General features: G+C 54.9%; 1 protein-coding gene across 1 annotated transcript; it reads right to left on the bottom strand.

The window, feature by feature from the left end:
- Positions 1-2451: 2451 nt before the first annotated feature.
- On the bottom strand, positions 2452-19502 carry Efhd2 (EF-hand domain family member D2). Its single transcript, XM_087906925.1, has 4 exons — positions 19150-19502; positions 6203-6350; positions 5107-5241; positions 2452-4041 (listed from the first exon to the last, which is right to left on the bottom strand). Exons 1-4 carry the CDS (start codon positions 19449-19451, stop codon positions 3910-3912), a joined length of 717 nt encoding a protein of 238 aa, XP_087763051.1. The 5' UTR covers positions 19452-19502; the 3' UTR covers positions 2452-3909.
- Positions 19503-19911: the final 409 nt, after the last annotated feature.

Raw genomic sequence — 19911 nt, 5'->3', positions numbered from 1 at the left:
CAGGGTGACATGTTCCCCGGGGAAGACAGTAGGAGATGAACTCCATTAGGCCTAGGTGGGAGCTTGGTGGATGGGATACAGTGAGGTCTCTGCTCTGCTCATCCCATGTTCAGAAGGAGCTGGAGAACTGGGGGTGCTGAAGGCATCAGGTCCCTCCACTGTTTCCCACCATATCCCCGCTTCCCAGCACCCACAGTTGTCTCTCAGGACCTAAGATCTCAGGGTCAGAGGCTGTAATGGAAAAGTAACCACAGAAGGTACGTGAGTGCACTGGGGGCTGTGGCCTCCAGAAAAGGCCGTGAGGGAGGCGTGAGAGCCCGGGAAAGGGACAGGTGCTAGTGACAGGGCCCTGGATTCTCTGCCTCCTTCGGCAAGACTGGTGGCAGCTGTTGCCTCTTGAATGAGGCTCATTAAGTGGGGGAGACTGAAGGGCTGGTGAGGTTTTCCCTCCAATACCACAGGGCAGAACTGTGGCCTCAGAGAGAGTTTGGGGTCCACTGAAGAGTTTCAGATCAGCAAGGTAGAGTGGTAAGTTCAATGTGGGGTTGGGTGTGGCGGTACTTTTAACCCCAGTACTTTTAACCCCAATACTCAGGAGACTGAGGCAGATAGAGCTCAGAGTTTGAGGCCAGCCTGGTCTACGCAGAGATTGCCAGGCCATCCAGGGCTACATGTTGAGACCCCCGGGTCTTAAAATTAAAACAAAACAAAACAAAACAAAACCCAAATTCAGTGGAGGATCTGGGAAAGCAATGGAGACTTGGGTGGCTGGGACCTGGTAAAGAGGTATAGTGAGAAGATGGGACCTTGTGAAGTTTAGTTTTTCATTTGTTTGGATTTAAAAATAAAAGTTAAAAATTACATTTATTTATTTCCTTGTGTATACACACACATGCCAAGGTGTACATGTGGAGGCCAGAGGACCACCTGGTGGAGTTGGTTCTCTCCTTCCACCATGTGGGGCCATGGAGCCCGGGCTGGTTTTTCACTCCTGATCCTCCTGCCTCTACATCCCCAAGGCTGACATGACAGGCCGGTGTCCTAGGGATGGCTTCTGGAGCAGTCCCTCATGGGAACAGGTCATTTGAGGCCTCCTCATTTCTCAGCGGGCTTTCTCTGTAGGGTCTGCCGTGGATGGGGGTCTTGGCAGGCTAAGGCTTGCCGTCCCCAACAGCTGACACTCTGGCAGCTGATGTCAGCCTGTTGCAGTTTGAATGGCAGCTGGTCTCTTCCCCCACCAAAGTCTGTCCCGCTAGCACATTGGACTCAACCTATGGGGTTGCGACCCCTCTGGGGGTCAAATAACCCTTTCGCAGGGGTCGCAGATCAGATACCCTGCATATCATATATTTACATTCTTAACAGTAGCAGAATTAGTTTATCATGCAGCGTCAGGAAGGTTGAGAACCACTGCTCTAGCAAGTTAGGGAAGCCCTAGTACAAGGGGTATAGAGGGTGTAGAGTTCACAGATAAGTACCAGGAAGCCCTGAACTGTTGACCAGTTCTGGGAACAAGGCTTTCTTCTTCAAGGGAAGACCTGACAACTGTTTCCCATCCAGGAGGCTGTGAGTGGTTGTGTTACCTGGTCATCTTTGCACCTGATGCTGCAGTTCCACCATAGCCACATGGGGGCAGAAGAATGCAGGCAAATCAGAAACTTCTCCCACTCTGCCTAGGCTGTCTGACCACAAGTCTGCAATGACCAGTCTACCTACATGTTCGGCGATGAGGACCCGGATGCCATGGGCTCTGCAGGGGCAGCTGCTGGTGCCACCACTGCAGCCACTCCCCCACTCCAGGGACACTGAGCACGGTGGGTATCTGTACCATGGGGATTCACTGATTCTGATCCTGTTTCTTTAGATAGGGTCTTGCAGTATAGACCCAACTCAGGCTCTAGAAGGCATGCACCACATCTGGTCCTGGCCATCATTTTGGGGTCAGGTGGCACACATGGGCCGTGGGCTAGCTCCAATTGGTCTGTGTGCCTGGCCACCTTCAGGCCTCCCTACTCTATATATTCTATATTCAAAGACTTATTTATTTTATGTATATGAGTGCTTTATCTGCATATACGCCTTTATGGCGGTAGAGGGCATTAGATCTCACTAGAGATGGTCGTGAGCCATCACGTAGTTGCTGGGAATTGAACCTGGGTCTTCTGGAAGAGCAGCCAGTGCTCGTAACCTCTGAGCCATCTCTCCACACCCCCCATTCTTATCTTTAAAAGGGGTTTAAAAGACAGTGCCCTTCAGTGAGCTTCTTTCAGGACAAAATGTGTTTAATATACGTTGTGCTTGAACTGGTAGTGTTTCAAAGGCGCTAAGGGCCCAACCTCACCATCGGGAGTGTCCTCCCCAGGCTCCTGACGTGACTGCCCAAATCCAGTGACCTTTATCCTTGTCCCATCCCCTGCCCTCTTCAGTGAGCCATCAAAAACCACACACACATAAGAATATAGACTTTTATCTCGTTTTAGTTAAAAAAAAATAATCGTACCACTGAATGAAGAAGTAGCTGTTTTCTTTTTTTTTTGCTGGGGGGGGGCAGGGGAAAAGGTGGTGAGAGAGAGGGCAAAAAAATAAAATGCAAAAAGCCAAAAGCAAAGGGAATTTATATCCATCTGTATAAACATATCCACTAAGGCAAACACAAGCCAGGGCCATAGCCGCCGGGATGGGCTGGGCTCGGTCCCTCTGATTCTCATGGATGCTAAGGCTGAAAAAATAAAACCTTTGCGAGTCCCACAGGGGGAACTGGGGACTCCAGGAGCTGTGGTAAATAAAGAGTTATCAACTTCCAAAGCGGTGGCACACTGAACGCTGCACAAAGGCGGCCACTACGGCCGTTCACTTAGACTGGGTGACGTCACAGTTTCACCAACACGGCAACAGATACACACACACACATACACACACACATGTGAGCAAGCACATGGGAGCTATGGAGGAACGGCACGCGCTTCACTATGGCCTGTCTGGCGATGGGTGGGCTTGGGGAACCCCCATGCGTTCTAGGGGTGGGCATGACAGGCAGGCGTTGTCACTGGTGACAAGCGCAGGGAAGGATACGTGTGAAAGGGGTGCCAGCCCTGTGTCCTGCCAGTACACAAACACGTCAGGCACTCCAAGGCAGAATGCTGAGGTCCCTAGGAAGGCCAATCCCTTGGCACCCCACCCCAGCCCCTTGGGACTCTCAGCTTGTTCTCGGGGTAGGGTGTCAGAAACAGACATAGCTGCCCCTCCCCACAGAGCCCTGTCACTCATGTCCCCATGACATGCCTAGCAGAGTGCAGCCTGTGAGGTAGATTCAGTGGCCTTCACCCTGCCTGGGCCCCGTTTTTTATTAGCCTAGAGTGTTAGGGCCTGGGTCTCTTCATCAAAATAGGAGTCCCTCCACTTGTAGCCCCATTCATATCAGCCTAGAGTGCTAGGACCTGGATCTCTTCACCAAAACAGGAGTCCTTCCACGTCCAGCAGAGAAGGGCCTGAAAGGAAGCGTCCTGTGGAGAGGACTGACTCTCTCTGCTGGTCCTTATTTAGGAAGGGGCCATGAGGCCCAGGGCAGGGTGGCCTATAGTTAAGGGTAGGTGGGTGGAGAAAGTAGCTGGTAGACAAGGCAGGGGCATGGTGAATGGGCTGGAACTGGGCTAGAGCAGGCAGCAGGGTGGCCAGACAGAGGATGCTGGTGTCTGGTGTCACAGCCTCAGGGACAGCGGGAGGGAGCAGGGACTGGCCCAACCACCGGGGAGACTCCTCAATGAGATCCGTTCACGTACAGTTTAGATTTTAGTAGTGGTCCTGGCACACACAGACCAGGACTCAGGCCTGTCTCCCACAGGTCTCCTGTACCCATCCGTGCCCCCAGACTGCACACTGGGCAGGGCTGGGTCTCGGCCTCGGCCCTGGCTACTTGAAGGTGGACTGCAGTTCCTTGAAGGCCGCTTTCCGCTGTTTCACCTCCTCAGCCTGCTTCTTCCTTTCCTCTTGCTCGGCTTTGATCTCCTCCTCAAAGCGGCTGGACACATTGATGGCCTGGACCTGGGAGAAAGGGTGACAGGTCGGGGACGCGGTCACCATAGCACCCCTAGGAGCTGCTCACCTTCTGTCCCAGGCTCCCCGACAGTGGCCCTCATGAGCCACAGTTTCCCCTCCATGCCTCAGTCTCTCCACACAGAACCTGGCACACGGTGGCTGACCCCAGGGGCCCGTAGGGGAAGGGTAAAATAACGCACTGATAGGGTACAACTGGTAAAATGCTCGCCCAGCACGCATGGCAGCCTGGGTTTGAGCAGTACTTCAAGAAAACCAGGCGGGGCGTGGTGCTGAACACCTGTGATCCCAGCACAGGCGAGACAGAAGCAGGAGGGTCAGAGTTCAAGGCCAGCCTGGGTTGTGTGAGACTACGTCTCTCAGAGACGAAGAAAGAGTGAGAGACAGAGAGACAGAGACACACAGAATAGTCATTGGCAGAGCAGTGCCCGGCTCTGCAGGCAGGAATGATGCTCTTGATGTCCTGACCTAAGGTGAGCCAATAGGTCTGCTGATGGACCCTGACATCTCTATCAAAGGTTGGAAGAGAGGGGAGGCAGGGCAGCCTTGGAAAGCAAAGGTCTTAGTTTGGAGAAGAGGAATAAGGAAAGGCGGGTGGCCTGGGTGGGCAGGACTCAGGAGTCATTGGACCCAATGTGTCCCCCCATCTATGTGTGTGCTGAAGGGGAGGAGGCTTGTACATACAGACGTATGAGGTCTGAGGACCCCCCACCCCCACCCAGCTTCCTCCAGGGTAGGGCTGACAGGAGAGGGTCTCTAGGGAGCAATGCTGGCTGTCTCCCTCTTTAAGAGCCCCTAGCCCTGCACACCCCACAAAGAGTTGGCTCAACTGGGACAGGGAGGGATTGAGCCAGTCCCCAATCTAAGCTGTGCAGTCACATAGCTGGACCACGCCCCACGCCATCACACAGCTGGACCACGCCCCACGCCATCACACAGCTGGACCACGCCATCACACAGCTGGACCACGCCATCACACAGCTGGATCACGCCATCACACAGCTGGACCACGCCATCACATAGCTGGACCACGCGCAGTCCCTGGCTCCTCACCTTCGCCTCGAAGAAGTTCTTGGCACCCTTCACACCCTCTGTGGAGACATCGATCTCCGAGAGGCGGGCCAGGACGTGCAAGCCACTGTCTTCCTGCAACTCCCCTGCTGCTGCCTTGCGGAAGATCAGAAGGAACTGTGGAGGGGAGACACGGGGTCAGCAAGGCACGAGTGGAACAAAGTCCCGGGCCACACCCAAGCCTGGGCTCATACCTCTGTAGAAAGGCAGAGCTATGTGCTCACCAGCAGGGCTGGGTTTCAGGCCCTATCAGTCCCTATCTTCCTGGTGGACCTTGCCAGGACCTTGGGCTAAGGACCACACCCAGCTCCCACCCTCAGCTTCAGCCTGCCTCTCCTGTTTGTCATCCAGGATCCAGGGTTCCCCCGCATAAATCTGCACTGTATTCCATTCCCAAAGCCCGGGTGGGCGGGTGGGGGGAGCTCGCTCCCATTCTGCAGTTTGGAAGATGGTTTGGAGGTGGCAAAAGGCTTAAGTGATGGAAGGGAATGGATGCTCTGACCCCAACTCATTCCCATGGCCACTCTGATGTTCTTCTCAGGTCTCCTGTCACCTCCTGCACCCCAAGAAGCCCGTGACACCTCCTCTCTCCCCGACCTCCTGCCAGTTGTAAGGGACAGGGCTCCCTGAGCACCCGCCTCCCCAAACACGCAGCTCCATGCTGTTTAGAACCATAGCTATCACGCTTTAACCTTCACCCCTCCTGCCAGTTCCTAAACAGGCTGGTCCATAGCTTCTGCCTCAGAGAATGTGAAGCTACCTCGCTTGGTAGCAGGCACCACTCCCTTTCCTCTGAGCCAAGCACGTGTTCAGCTGCCTCCCCTTCTAAATCAGGCTACACAGCCTTTCCTACAACTCAGCTGGGCAGACAGAAGTCATCCAAAATAGCTGGTTGTGGTGGCTTACATCTATAATCCCGGCACTTGGGAGGCTGAGGCAGGAGGACACCTGCCAAGAATGCCTCGCAAGCCTCACCAGGTATCCACAGTCTATTGGTCAACGACAGGGCCGTTCTATAGCAAAGGCCACCCGGTGCTAAGGCGTGGCAGGCTGGGGAACAGGCTGCGGAGGAACTCACCTCCCGGAAGCTGAGCTTGCTGTCAAAGTCCTCATCCACCTCATTGATCATGCTCTTCAGGCCCAGGTGAGTCTGGGGGGCCCCCAGTTTCTCCATCATGAGTTTCAGTTCCATCAGATCGATGAAGCCATCCCTGCCGGCATCATACCTGTGGACACAGAGAGGCTTAAGGGTACCCTGATATGCCTCACGTCTGGCCATGTGGCGAGGCCACAAGCCTGGGATACAGGAAGTGGTCCGTGTCTTTCCATCAGAGCTGGAAGGGACCTCAACACACGCTGGGGTAGCATCCTGTATTTAAAACAGTGCTGATTCTCACACGAGCCCGAGGCTTGAGGGAGGAAACCACAGCCTCCCGTCCAGAGTGTGGGGTAAGCAGAAAGAGCTCCCACCATGCCTGTGGATCCAAGCTGTCTGGTCCAGGCACCTCTACAGGCACTTGTGGGGTGTCTCAGGCTCACCCTGGCCGGATCTGTGGCTCCAGTTAGGTGGTAGGCCCTTGTGAGCTGGGGCTGAGATCCTTTTTGCTCTGGGGGCTGCCCTGTGCACTGTCGGATGTTCACAGAAGTAGCCCTCCTGGGCTACGACAGCCAAATGTCCCGCAAACACTGTCAACTGTCTCCTGTATGTGTGTGGGGAAGGTGGGGGGCAGGCGGGGAGGTGCAAAATCATTCCCAGTGGTCAGAGGATGGTGTGGAAGGTGGTCTCTTATTTTTTAAACAGTCTCACTATGCAGCCCCGGTTGTCCTGAAAGTCACAATGTAGCCCAGGCTGCCCTTGCACTTGTAGCAAGCCCCTACCTCCCACATGTTGGGACTACAGACATGCACTGCCATGCCCCACTATTTATTTATTTATTTATTCATTCTGTGGTGTATGTTCCGCTCCACCACTAAGCCACATCCCTTCACATGGGACCAGTGACTCCTTTCACACCGCACCCTGCACACGGGGATCTGACTTCCTGTTCCAGCTCATGCTAGGTTCCAGGGGACAGAGTGAAAAGCACCTGACAGGTGCTCAGGCTGGTGAATAAGCGACTCAGGAAGGAATCCAGAGCCAAGAGTCTCAGCAGCCTTCGTGGAGCCCTGTGCCGGGAGGAAGGCAGAGGCAAGGCCATGGTCACAGCGGGGTAGCGGCCTTGGGTGTGTCCAGGAACAGGCTGTTCTGGGAGTCTGCAGGGAGTGGTGGGGGTTGCTGGGCAGCCTGGCACAGAACCAGCAGATAACAAGGCCTGTTCCTGCCCTTCCCTTCTTTCCTTTGACACCAACAGCCTGGTGGAGACTGGGATCAGTGAGAACAGGGTCTAAGTGTCCCTTTCCTAAGGCCACACTCCTTGTGTTGTGAGTGACCAGAAGTGGCCTCCAGCCCATTTCCTAGCTGGTAAGGTGCTGCCCATACCTGAAGCAATGGCTTTGCTTGCAGGTGCATCAGGTCTTCCTGTCAGGGTGACTGTCTCCTGGGACAGGGTGACACGTGGGGCTTTTCTGGTACCCGAGGTCTTCAGCTGGACAGATGACAACAGTCTGACACCAGGCACCCAGTTACAGACACCAAGTGCCTTCCCTGCTTATCTATGGGCTCCCCTTTGCCCCTCGCCAGTTACATACAGCCACGCCCAACTTGAGACATCTAACAGCCCCCAGGAATTGAAAACTGTCTTTGGGTGGGAGCTTGGTTGCTTACTTTAACACTTTTCATAACCAGAGGCTCAGAGAGGCTAACTGACCTGGGCAAGGTCGCACAGCAGTAAAGGAGCTGGGCTGGTATCCCATGCCTGTTAGGTTGATGCACTTATCAATCTGTCTGTCTGTGCCCCAGCCTCCTCCTGTGTCCTGCGGCCACGTGCAGAACAGTGTCTGCCGGGAACGCCAAGACGAGCATCCGTATGAGGGGTATAAATAGTTCATGCCTGAATGAGTCAGTAATGAAGCACAGAGAACACGGGACCATGGATTCCCTACAGAGTGAGAGGGCTGGGTGGGGGACAGGCAGGCGAGAGGGCCTTGAGGGCGGAGGGACTGCTGGGGTGGGGGAGCAAGTGTGAGAGGATGTGGTGGGGTGGCAGTGAGGCAGGCAAGGGTGTCATGGCCTCCATCTACAGCAGGAAGGGCCGCGAGGTGACTGGGTACCCCTCCTGACACTGCGGGATGTCTGCAGGCGGTGGAGGGCTGGGTACCAGCTGCGTGCCTTTGACAAGAAGAGTGCCCGATGAGGGGCTTGCCTTTCCCAGGCCAAGACATAAGGATGCCTCTCCTCTGAGCCCCTTGGCGCCACAAAGTCCCCCTACTTTCTGAACATTGTTTCCAGTGAAGGTCCGAGATGGCACATCATAGTTCTGATGTCAGACGGCCTGGGCTCCCCCTCAGCACAACGCAGAATGTGTGTTCTTTGAGGGACAACTGGTAACATCCGGGCCCATTCTTGGATTCATGGGTGCTACTGACCAAACACCAAGGAAGATGCCTACAGCATCCAGCATCCTAAGAAGAAATGGTCCGATCCTGTCTTAGCCTCTTTCCTGAGGCTGTGCTAAAACAGCCCGATACAAAGCAGCTTGGAGGGAAAGGGGTCTTTTTGCTCCCAATTCCAGGTTACAGCCACGATGGCTGGGGAAGTCATGGCAGGGGCTTGAAGCTACTGGTCCCATCGTACCCAGCAGGGCACAGTGGATGAATGCATGCTGGCACGCTCGCTGCTACTCAGCTCACTTTCCCTACGTGCCCTACTTAGTGCTAGTTGTCAACTTGACACAGCCTGGCGTCATCTGAGAAGGGAATCTCAATTAAGGGTTTGCCCAGATCAGATTGGCCTGCAGGTGTAGCTGGAGAGGATTGCCTTGATGGCTAATTGAGGGCCCAGCCCATGTGGGCGGCGCCATTCCCTGGCCAGTGGTCCTGGGCTGTATTGGGAAGCTAACTGAGCAGGGACCAGAGAAAGTGGCATTCTTCCAGGGTTCCTGCTTCAAGTTCCTACTTGAGGTCTGTCCTGCTGTCTCCCAATGATGGTCTATGATATCGAGGGGTAAGCCAAATAAATCCTCTTCTCCCCAAATTGCTTTTGGTCCAAGTGATTTATCATAGTATAGGAAGGAAATAATACTGTTATGTAAATAAAACCCCAAACCTAGGGAGTGGTGCTGCCCAGTCTTACACTCGGTCTTCCCATATCATTAGCATAATACAGCCCCCTACAGACACTCCCATAGGCCAACCTAGACAATCCCTCCTTGAGGTCCCCTTTCAGGGGATTCTAAATAGTGGCAAGCTGACAAATCGAAATTAACCATCAGGGGTCCTAAACGTCACTGGACCGTAGTGGAAAAACCCAGATGTCATGGTGCCTCTTGGTTACTGGGAGACCTGCCTGGGCTCACAGATGCCAAGCCCACAGCAAAGAGTCCATTCAAGGGTAGCTACCTCTGCATGGAAGCTATCTATCACCGTGAGATTTTGTTATCTTGCCAAGTAACCACTACGTGCCAGGCACCTTATTTTTATATGCTTAGCAATCATAGCAGGTCAGGACCGGGGAGCGAGACCACTAAGGAGGGAACTAGCTTGGGATTCAGACCCCAGCTTGGGAGGCACATGTCCCTTGTTTTTCTGGGTCCCCAGCTGGACCTACATTCAAGGGTCTATGCTTCTTTCAAAGCCAGAACAACTCAGTCTAAAGGAAGCACACACCATATCTAACCTTGGACGTCAAGTCGGGCTGTGGATTCCCTGGTTTCTGGCAACTTCAGGCTGGGCCAGGCCAGGCCCCAAACCGCAGTCTACATCAATCAAAGGTCAATCAATTACTAGGGCTGGGCTCCAACCCAGGCAGATTCCAGTCCCTGGGGGACAATGCAGGAGCTGGCTACAGTTCCAAAAAAATATCAATCACAGCCAGGTGACAGAGAGCCAGAAGCCTGGTGCGAGGTGGCCCTAGAGGAGGTGACCGTTCCCCAAAGACCCTAAAAATGTACATCTGTCATGTGCCTGAAGTCCTGATGTGGCCTAAGGCTGGGCGGGCAGGGCTAAGACTTGACTGCATGCTTACATCGAATCCAAACCTCAGGTCTACCTCTGCTGGCTGGGTGGCCTTGCAGGTCACCTGTCCCCACGAACCTCACCTTCACCATTTCTACCATACAGATTAAAGAACTCATTTTGGGATTGAGGCGAAGCTTGGGAGATGGTTCAAGCTGACTCAGCACAGTGCCAGGCTCGCAGCAGGTACTTAATACACGCTGATTGGCAATAATAACCAAATGCTATGGCCTGCCTTTAGGGATGCGAAAGGGTAAATGCTGATATAAAGTGGCCAGCACACGGTGGTGCCTAAAACCTGTTAATGTCCTCAAGATCACACACCAGATACTGCGCTGAGTATCTCACTCCCTTACTATGAAAAGGGAAGCAACAGTGGAATAAAAGCCACCCTGGAGCCCAAAGCACTGATGCTCAATCATAAAGACCAGGGTCTGGTTTACAGCACCCGGGCAGGCAGCTCTTCACTTTAACTCCAGCTCCACAGGATCCGACTCCCTCTTTTGGCCTTCTGGGGTACTGCATCATAAAATGCACAGAGATACATACATATTTAGGAGCAGGCACACACACACACACACACACACACATGCACGCATGCACGCACGCACGCACGTGTGTGTGTGTGTGTGCGCCAGAACACTAAATTAAAAAGGAAAAAAAAAGTCCCAAAACAAAACCAAACCCCACTGTGCTGGTGCTGAGTGTGGTGGCCCTTGCCTATAATCTCAGCATTTGGAAGATAGGGGCAAGAGGATTGCAGTGAGTTTGAGGTCAGCTTGGTTTACAAAGAGAGTTCAAGGCCAGCTAGGGCAGTCTTAAAAACAAACAAAGGAAAAAAAAAAAAAAGAAGAAGCCCTGCTTAGGGCTTGATGATGCAGGGCTGGAAGGAGAGGCTTAGGTGGACGTGACCAGGGTGGGGGTGGGTGGGAGGTGTATCTGTCTGGATCATGACAAAAGGGCTCCCCCAGAATTTCCCCTCCTCTGTAACTTACTTGTCCCCTACTAGGCCTGACTTAGGGGTCTGGCTAAGCTGAAGGAGAAGGAGCCTCAGACTGCACAGCTCCGAGTTTCCCTGCTTTCTGGCTGTAGGTAAGGGAGGTGACGGTGGTGACTGTCCCCATGCCTCCAAGCCAGTGAAGCCTGAGACCTTGGCTGGGGAGGCCCGCTTACCCTGATGCCCTTCTGAGCACAAATAGAGGATCCAGGAAAAGAAAGGTTAGCCCTCAGGGCTCATCCACATAGCCTGGTCCACCAGAGTGGGCAGTGATAAACCCAGAGTCACACAGCAGGTGGGTTCTACTAGTTGCCTCCTTCCTCCTGAACCACTGGGGTGGGGAGAGTCTCATGTTTTTCAAGTACATAGGTGAGGTGGGGGAGGTTGGGACCAATGCTCCACTTGGGGTTGGCCCAGAAGGGTCAATGTCACCCAGCTCTGTCAACGAAACTCCCAGGCTTTGGAGCTCAGCACCTTTCCCCAGCAGTGGAGAGAGGCTGTGGGCCTGGCATCCGGCCCACATTCCTGCCTGCCTCCCCCTGCATAGTTCTCAACTAGGGGAGGACTCAGCAGCTGCTGCCCCGGATGCCAGCGACAAAAGTCCCTCCCATCACCCTCCCTACAGCTGCCACCCAGGCAGACCCTGTCTTTCGGCCTAAATGTGGTCCTACAAAGAAGCTGGCTTCCTCCTAGCTTCAACTCTCCCCTCCCTAAATTCTATTAATCCAGAGTCGCAAAAGCGGGCAGCGCCTGGCTCCAGTGACATGCAGTATGGATGCCTGGCCCAGTCCCCAAGCAGGCTCCTTCCACAAGGTTATCCTTCATGGAGACTTTGATGAACACCTGACCATATGCTGGGTACTGGGCCAAGCGTGCTGTGTCAGACTCTCGGTACAGACATCCCTTTTCAACAGACAAGGAGACTGAGACACGGAAAGGAAGTGTACGGGCCAAGGTCAGCGGGGACACGGGGACAGCAAGGTACAAATGCTATAAGAGCCACACTAGCTCCCGATGCTTCCAGACCCAGGTGGAAGAGCTCCAGAGCTGCAAAGGATAGTGCAGCGAGGTCATTTCACCATGCCCCCTCCCCAGCAAGGGTCAAATGCCCATGCACTTCTTCCGCTTGGTGACTTGAATACCTCCGAGAGCAGGAGGCTCACTGTGCCCTTTGCCCTTGGACGCATCGCCTTGATTGCTCCTCCATCCCCATCCCTGCCCACTGGCTGAGATGTGAAGCCACCATCACAGCTGTCCACCAGCAAAGGGAAGGGGCACAGGGAACTACATTCTGTCCCTTCTGGCACCCAGCCCAGGCTTGTGCTGCTGGCTCCAAGGGGCCACAGGATAGACTGCGGAAGGGGTGCTGTTTATAGATTCGGGGTCCCCAGTCTGTGTGCTACACTATCATCATGAATATCTATTTTCAGGATTATTAAGGATTAAGTGTAATCATGAACAGAAAGGGGCAACCACAGACGCTTCAAGCCTATTAATTCTATTCTAATCATTAAGTGGCTGTATTCTGGGGCCTCCCCCATCCTGCTTAAGAAGGGGTCTCAGTGGCTCCCGAGCCTCTATATCTTGAGAGATGGGAAGGTATCCTTGAGGGTAAGTGACTCTTTGCTGGCTCTTCTGGCCAGCCTGGGCCTGCCTGCTTGTTTCTATGGGAAGTGCAGGTGGGTTCTAGGCAGGACAACTCAGCAGAGACAGCATAGCGTGTCCCCACCCCCACTGACTGACTCATGGGAAAAGCCAGACAAGCATCACTTCTTCTTCTCCTTAGGGTAGAATGTGACTTTGATCCTGGCCTAAGTCAGGGGGATTTAGGGCGGGACCAGGGTACCATGCTCTCAGTCCCCCAGCCCTAGGCTTCCAGAGAGCCTGAGGGTCCCATGAGAGCCCCCGAGCTGACAATGACTTGCTTGGAGGCTGTCGTGGCTCAGGGTTGTCTTAACCCCAAGTCTGACACCACCCACAGGCTGAGCCAAGGTGACAACGTGGGAGCCTCCTGTCTCTGCTCTACTTCCCACCCACCCTTAATCATCACTTATGATAGTGATCATGGAGACCGTTACTTAATGTCTAATATAATCCGGTGAGTGGGGTTACATACGCCTGACTCCATTCATCCTATTCCTGAACAGCTCAGACAGACAAAATCACCTGCCACCCTACAGTCACCCGTAAGGGACATGGCAGGAGACTGGTACTTTCTTCCTTAGTGGTACTGGGGATGAACCCCAGGGCCTCATGCATGCTAAGGTCTCACCAAGTTGCCCAGGCTGGTCTTGAACCCACTTTGCAGCACAGGTTGGCCTTGGATGTTCTATCCTCCTGCCTCAGCCTCCTGAGCAGCTGGGATGACAGGCCTGCTCCGCCAGGCTGGGGAGGCCCTTGCACACAGGGAGACTTGTGGAGGTGCATATTCTGAACTGACCACGGTAGGGCGCAAGCGATGCTGAAGGTCACTGGATCCCGTGAGGGAGGAATCAGGGTCCGGAGTCAGACCCAGGATGAGGCGATGCCTCTGCCTCTCACTAGCTATGGGACCTTAATCTTCTGAGACTCAGTCTCCCTACCTGTGAAGTGGGCGGTAAGCATCTTACAGGATGTTTGGAAAGTATTAAGAAGGGAGCCAGCCGGGCTGGAGAGAAGACTCCGTGGTTAAGAGCACTGGCTGCTCCTGCAGAGGACCTGGGTTCTATTCCCAGCACCCATATGGCGGCTACAACTGTCTATAACTCCAGTTCCAGGGGATCCAGTGCCCCGCACAGGCCTCCATGCAGACAAAACACCCGTATACATAAAACAACAACAACAATAATAACTAATAGAAGAAGAAGAAAACTAGTGTTCTGGCACCCAGTGGGTCAGTTGTGGCCCCATTCACCAGCCAAGTAAGAACTTCCTGCTCAGTACTGCCAGGCCCAGCCCCAGCTCGTCACACACCTGCCTGCCTGGTCCCGCAGCCTCTCTTCTGGTAAAGCAGAAGTCCATCAGGAAGGCTGCTGGGCAGCCAGAAGGAAGTTAGTGGCTGCAGGATGTGGGGACTGTCCTTGCAGGAGGCTGCAAAGGGACTAACTTCTCAGCAAGGCTGGCCTTGCAGAACCCATCACTGACCTGCCTCTGGCAGCACTGAGGACCCTGGAGCCTGGACTGTTCCAGCTGAAGACTGGCCAGACCTCAGGCGACAGAGTGCGAGAAGGAGAGAGAAGAGGGCAGATAGGAAAGTCCCCAGAAGGGGTGGGGGGGGGGAGTGACTCAGATGCAGAGGGGAAGTGGGAGGAAAGACGAAGGGGCCCTCTGTTGGGAATCCTCCCTCCCTGGGGCGTGAGGCACCCCAACCCCCACCAAGCTATGCTCCGACTTCTGCAAGATCAGACATCCACCCGCACCCCCCTAGCCTCCTGGATCTCGCCACACACAACTCGCACTCAGGACTTGGTCAAGTGACTCAGCCTTTGAGGTTTGAGGTCTAAATTGACCCCTAAGGTATAGGTGAGTTCCCAGGGCACTCTCTCTAACAAGGACAGGACCCTGGGACAGCTTAAGCTTGACAGCACCCACAGGAAGCCGCAGTCTTTTCAGAGGGTAAAAATACAAAAGCCTCCCATTACTGGCCCTCCGCCAGAGTCCCATGAGGTTCTCTGAGGCCTTTGGCTGGAATCTGCATATGCAGAAACTTAGGAAGCTAGTTGTTGGGTGACTGTCTTCTAAGACCACTCACGACCTTAAAAATCCCCACACCATATCTGTGCTGTTTCTGGTTTCACACACTCAACTCTTAGCACTTGGCCAGCTAGGTCCTCCAGGCCCAGGAGAAACCGAGGCTCAGAGGCCCTGTGCCCTGCCCAGAGCAACCCAGCTGGGTGACAAGGGGCTGTGCCCCAGTTTTGTGCCAGTCCGAGGGCTGCTGTTTGCTCTTCCCTTTTCTTCTGCCACCTGCCTTCCATGTAATTAAGTGATAATGAATTCATTTCTCTATTTTTGTTATTTATCAGAGCAATATGTAGCTGTCAATCAGAGCGTCTGTTGGGCAAAAGGAAAGAGGTTTATGGGCTGGATCTCTGTCATTCTGGCCCAAAGGAAAGGACTGTTGCCAGCCTAACAGCCTGGTAGCTCCGTGGGGGGGAAGCGGAGGCAGCCAGAGGCTCATTTCGAGCTACCTCAGTGTCAGCACTGATGACTGCTACCAGGGCCAGGGCATAGGCTGGACTTGGGATTGTGATACCAGTAACTTAGTAAGTATCGATTCTGTGCCAAGTACTTGGCTGAGCACTTGAAAGCACTATCAGGATGAGGAAAGCGGCTCAGAAGGAGTTAAGTAAGGTGCTCAAGTGCCACCCAGGCCTGCAGGTCATCAACCAGTTAGGGAAGAGAGGGAAGGGCAGGTGGCCCCAGGAGCTTGTGAAGAAAAGCTCAGGCCAGAAGGAAAGGGAAGCTAGCCGGCCCGAAGCAAGGGGTCCTGAGATGAAGTGGGCTGGGAGGCTAGGCAGAGGGGCAGGGCCTGTGCGGGCCAGCAGGACAAGGAACTAGGGCACCTTCCTCAGATTCCACAGCAGATTCACAGTTATGTGACTGCCTGAAAGGCAGGCAGGTGTCAGCTTACAGAGGGAGCCCTCCAGAGCTCTTCCTAGGCTGCTGTCAGCACAAGGGTAGCCATCCCTGAAATTTTGTGGGCCTGTCCCACACTTTTTATCTTGGAAGCTTCTAGAAACAACTCTGAATGAGTGGGCAGAGAGAGGGGAGGAGAAGGGTGGCAAGGGGAGAGAAAGAGCGAGGGGGGGGAGGGAGGGGGGAGGATGGATTTCGCCTGAGGCTATAGGGGTGGGGGTGCACAGGCTCTAAGATGCAAGGCCTCTATGCTTGGCAGCAGGCAAAACTCAGCCCATGTCATCTTTAAGTTCTACCTTCAGGAAAACCTATAATCCTGAGCAGGCCATTTCTCCTTTCTGGGTCTCAGTTTTCCTGTCTGTAAAATGGGGAGAGGGGCTGGAGTCAGCTGGCAGGGAGTCAGCTGGCAGTGTGGTGGGTGGCAGAGCCTGCTGCTGTTTCCTCCCATTCTCCCTTTGACCACACTGAATAAATGGACCAGGAGATTGCACAGAAGTTCTGGTGAGCATCAAGGTTCAAGACCCTGATGGAATAAGGCTGGAACATAAGAGCCTTTGAGAATCACTACACACCACCTAGCCGCACCTCCCCTCCCCCGCGCACTTGGGTAGACTGAGGTCCAGGGATGATACCTCCTAGCTGTGGCTGCCAAAAAAAAAAAAAAAAAAAAAAAAAAAGAAAGAAAGAAAAGAAAAAAGAAAAAAGAGCCATCTTCACTTCCCAGGGACACCGACTTCCTCTCCTCCCTGCCTCTCCCCTGCTCTCCAGAGCCCTGGCTACGATCCTGGGACCTGCTGGGCCCCAGGAGGCAGCAGCCACTTGCACAGTGGAAGCAGAACAAGCGTTCTGTGCTTGGAGAGGCCTTCTGTGGCGGTTCCCAGCCGGGATTCGGCTGGGCTGGGCTCAGCGGGCACAGTAAGGCCTTGTTTCCCTGAACACAGCATCAGCAGCTCTGTGCCCCAGCCAGGGGGACTCTGGCGAGTGGCACTTCCTTCCCCTGAGGTCCAGCTTTCTGGTCCCTTCCTGCCCTGCCGCCCCTCCCAACACCCCAGCGAGCAGCTAGTGCCAAGAGGCAGCTCTGAGGAGTCCACAAAAGTACTTCTCCATCAAACTCGTTCCCCCCAAAACAGCCTGTGTGAATTGAGTGCTCTTTTCAAGCACACAGCTTCCAGACCATTCTCCCTACTGGCTCTCCACCAAAGTTATTTTTCCCAAGCTTGTTCTTTAGGGGTATCTGGGTTCCCCAAAACATTGCTATGGTTTGGGGGATAAGAATACTACAGAAACACAAGAGAAGGGTGATTGAAGAGTAAGGTCAAATGGGCTGGTGGCGGCCACACGGGAGAGGAAAGTCAGCTATACACACAGACACTGGAGCAGGTATCTGTGATAGAAAACTCTGAAGGGCAGACCATGGCTTTTGAAGCTGCCAGTCTGAGTTTGAATCCTGATCCTACCATTTTGGAACTGTGAAGTCCTGGCAAGTAATAGTCTGTGGCTGGACTCCATCTGCAAGGGTGATGCAACCATCCTGGGTCACGGGGTTGGTGCAAGGCAGGCGTGAGCTCCTTCTCAACCCTATTGCTTCAGGAATCTACGATACACGTGAACGCCCTCTGGACTGCCCCACAGGGCAGCTCTACCTGGAAGTCACACCTGGCCTAGGGTTCAAAAGCACGGAGTGTGGGTTCAGAGGAGTCTGAAGCAGGAGTGTCCTCTGGCCCTTTAACCTCCATGGAGAGGTCTGGGGTGGCATTATAGTAACAGCATGGGGTTTCTAGTCACCCAGGGCTGGGAACCTAACCCTCTTCCCACGTGAGGGCTGGCTGTGGGTGTAGAGGAGAAGTGGGAAGAACCTCTCTGAACCCTGGCTGTAGGGAACGCCCCCTTCCTGGCTTCCTGGTTGGTGTCTGGGCACTGTCCACTGGGTGGGGCTGGGGCTGCCAGTCCTTTACCTGCCCACTGATGTCGGCTCTCGGGCTCCCTGCAGACACCACCCAGAGCTCAGCTGCCCCATCTGGCATACATGCACTCCAGTCTAGTACCTATAGGACCGTCTGCTCCCTTTCCAGGAACTGTAGGTGATGTGACAGGAAGTAGGAATGACCGGCACATGGAGGGGCCCTGGCACCATCCCTACCCCCATGGGTACTGTCTCTCTCCCCCACCACATTGCTTGATTTTGTGGGATGTGGAATAGCTGAGCCCACACACAGGTCTAGAGGGTATCCTTCTAGCCTGGTAAGGGTACAGCTTGGAATCATAGGAACTGAAAGGTAGGGGTGGGAGTCCCTAGGCAGGGCACAGAGCAAGGGGCCCCCTTTCCGCCCAGAGAGAGGATGGGTGCCTGGGATTGTATGGGGAGAGGGCAGCCTTCTGACAGAAAGCAGGGGGTCATCACTGCAATCACTGCATGGCCAACGAGTGAGGGGTATGGGGAGAAGAGACAGAGACATGCACCCACAGTGTATAGCAGGGGGTGGGGGGTGTCTAAGGCCCGAGGGGACTCTGCCCTGAAGGGATGATAGGGTAGTTACATGTTTGTAGACGTGTGGGGGGGGGGGGACACGACACACAACAGCGACACAGGAACCCTTTCTTAGCAAGCCCACCTGAGTGTTAAGGAAAAGGGACCTGGTCAACAGGGTGGGCGGGAAGGGGTGAGAAGGGCTGAAGGGTTTTTCACCACAGTAAGTAAACAGAATAATTGGTGTGTGTGGGGGCGGGAGGGTGAGTCCCAACCCAGAACTAGAGCTACCAGAGCGAAGCAAAAGAAATTAAGGGACCCTAGTAAAAGGCATATGCTAGGCGCGGGTGCCGAGAACGGGACGGTCCCCCTTGAGAGGCTGGGGCGCCTGTACCGCTGTGGGGATAGAGAGTCCAAGTGGGATGGGAGAGGAAGGGAAGACACCGGCCCTTTCTCAGTGTGTGTGGGTGTCGGATGGTAGGTTCAGTAACATTAACAGTGAGAGGGGAGTCGGCACCCTGTGTGATGGTGGGGGCTCGCTAGGGACCCGTGATTATCTGGAAGGAACCTCGGGTGCCCCCAACAAATGTGGGGTATCCTGAGGGCAGCATCACCAGGAGGGGGGTCACTGTCAGGGCCAGGAAAGGGGGGATCCCCAGACCCACTTGCGCGCTGGGGTGGCGGGTCTGGAAGCCTCGTGGCCCTCCGGAAAGGGCGGCAGAGTTCTCCACCCTGGTGATTCAGGGTCCTGAGGGAGCCTGGCTGGGGATGCTGGGGTTCGGGCCCGAGGCCGGGTCTAGGGTGGCGGGGAACCGGGCGCGAGGGCACTCACTGCTTGAACATCTTCTCCATGTCTTTGATCTGCTTCCTGGAGAACTCCTTGAACTCGGTGTAGGGGTTGAAGACGCGGCGGCTGGGCGACTGCGGCTCGCCAATGCCCTGGTTGAGGTCCGCGCGCCGCAGCAGCTTGGCGCTCAGCTCGTCGTCCGCGCTGCCCAACGCCTGGGCAGCTTCGTCGGGAGCCCCGGCCGCCGCCGCCGCCCCATTGAGCCCCGGCTGCTCGGTCGCTTCGCCGCCTTCGCCCTCCATCTGCAGCCTCCGGCTCAGCTTGCTGGCTAGCTCGTCCGTGGCCATGGTGGCCCGCGCGCAGCTGCCTCGGCCGGGCCCCTGCTCAGCACTGCACAGCCGGCCGCGCTCTTCCTCTTCCTGACACTCCCCGCCGACAGGCGCCGCCCCGAAGGTGGGACTTAGGGGACCGCCCGCCCCCGGGCCGGCTCCGGCCGCCCGCGCTGCGCGCCCAGTCTTTCTTGGTCCCCGGGGAGGGGGTCAAGTGCAACCTGCGCCTCAGCTCTTCATCATCGCCCCCCTCCCCGCCGTGAAAAAACATCAGCATCTCTCTGGTGACTTCTGGGAGACCGCTGAGTACCCGGGAGACCTCTGAAAGGAACCTGGTTTGGTGGTGGGGAGTGTCCCAATCCTGCGGGAGGGAAAAAGGGTCCGTTTGGTAGATGTGTATTCAAGGACTAGAGAGGGGCGCTCCCCGCAACCCCTTCTCTGGAATCCCCATCATTTGTGTCTCTTGACACCCTGTCGG

Source organism: Myodes glareolus, chromosome 6 (genome assembly GCF_982192425.1).
Source record: "Myodes glareolus chromosome 6, mMyoGla1.1, whole genome shotgun sequence".
Taxonomy (NCBI): domain Eukaryota; kingdom Metazoa; phylum Chordata; class Mammalia; order Rodentia; family Cricetidae; genus Myodes; species Myodes glareolus.
This window is presented reverse-complemented; position numbering and strand designations above follow the sequence as displayed.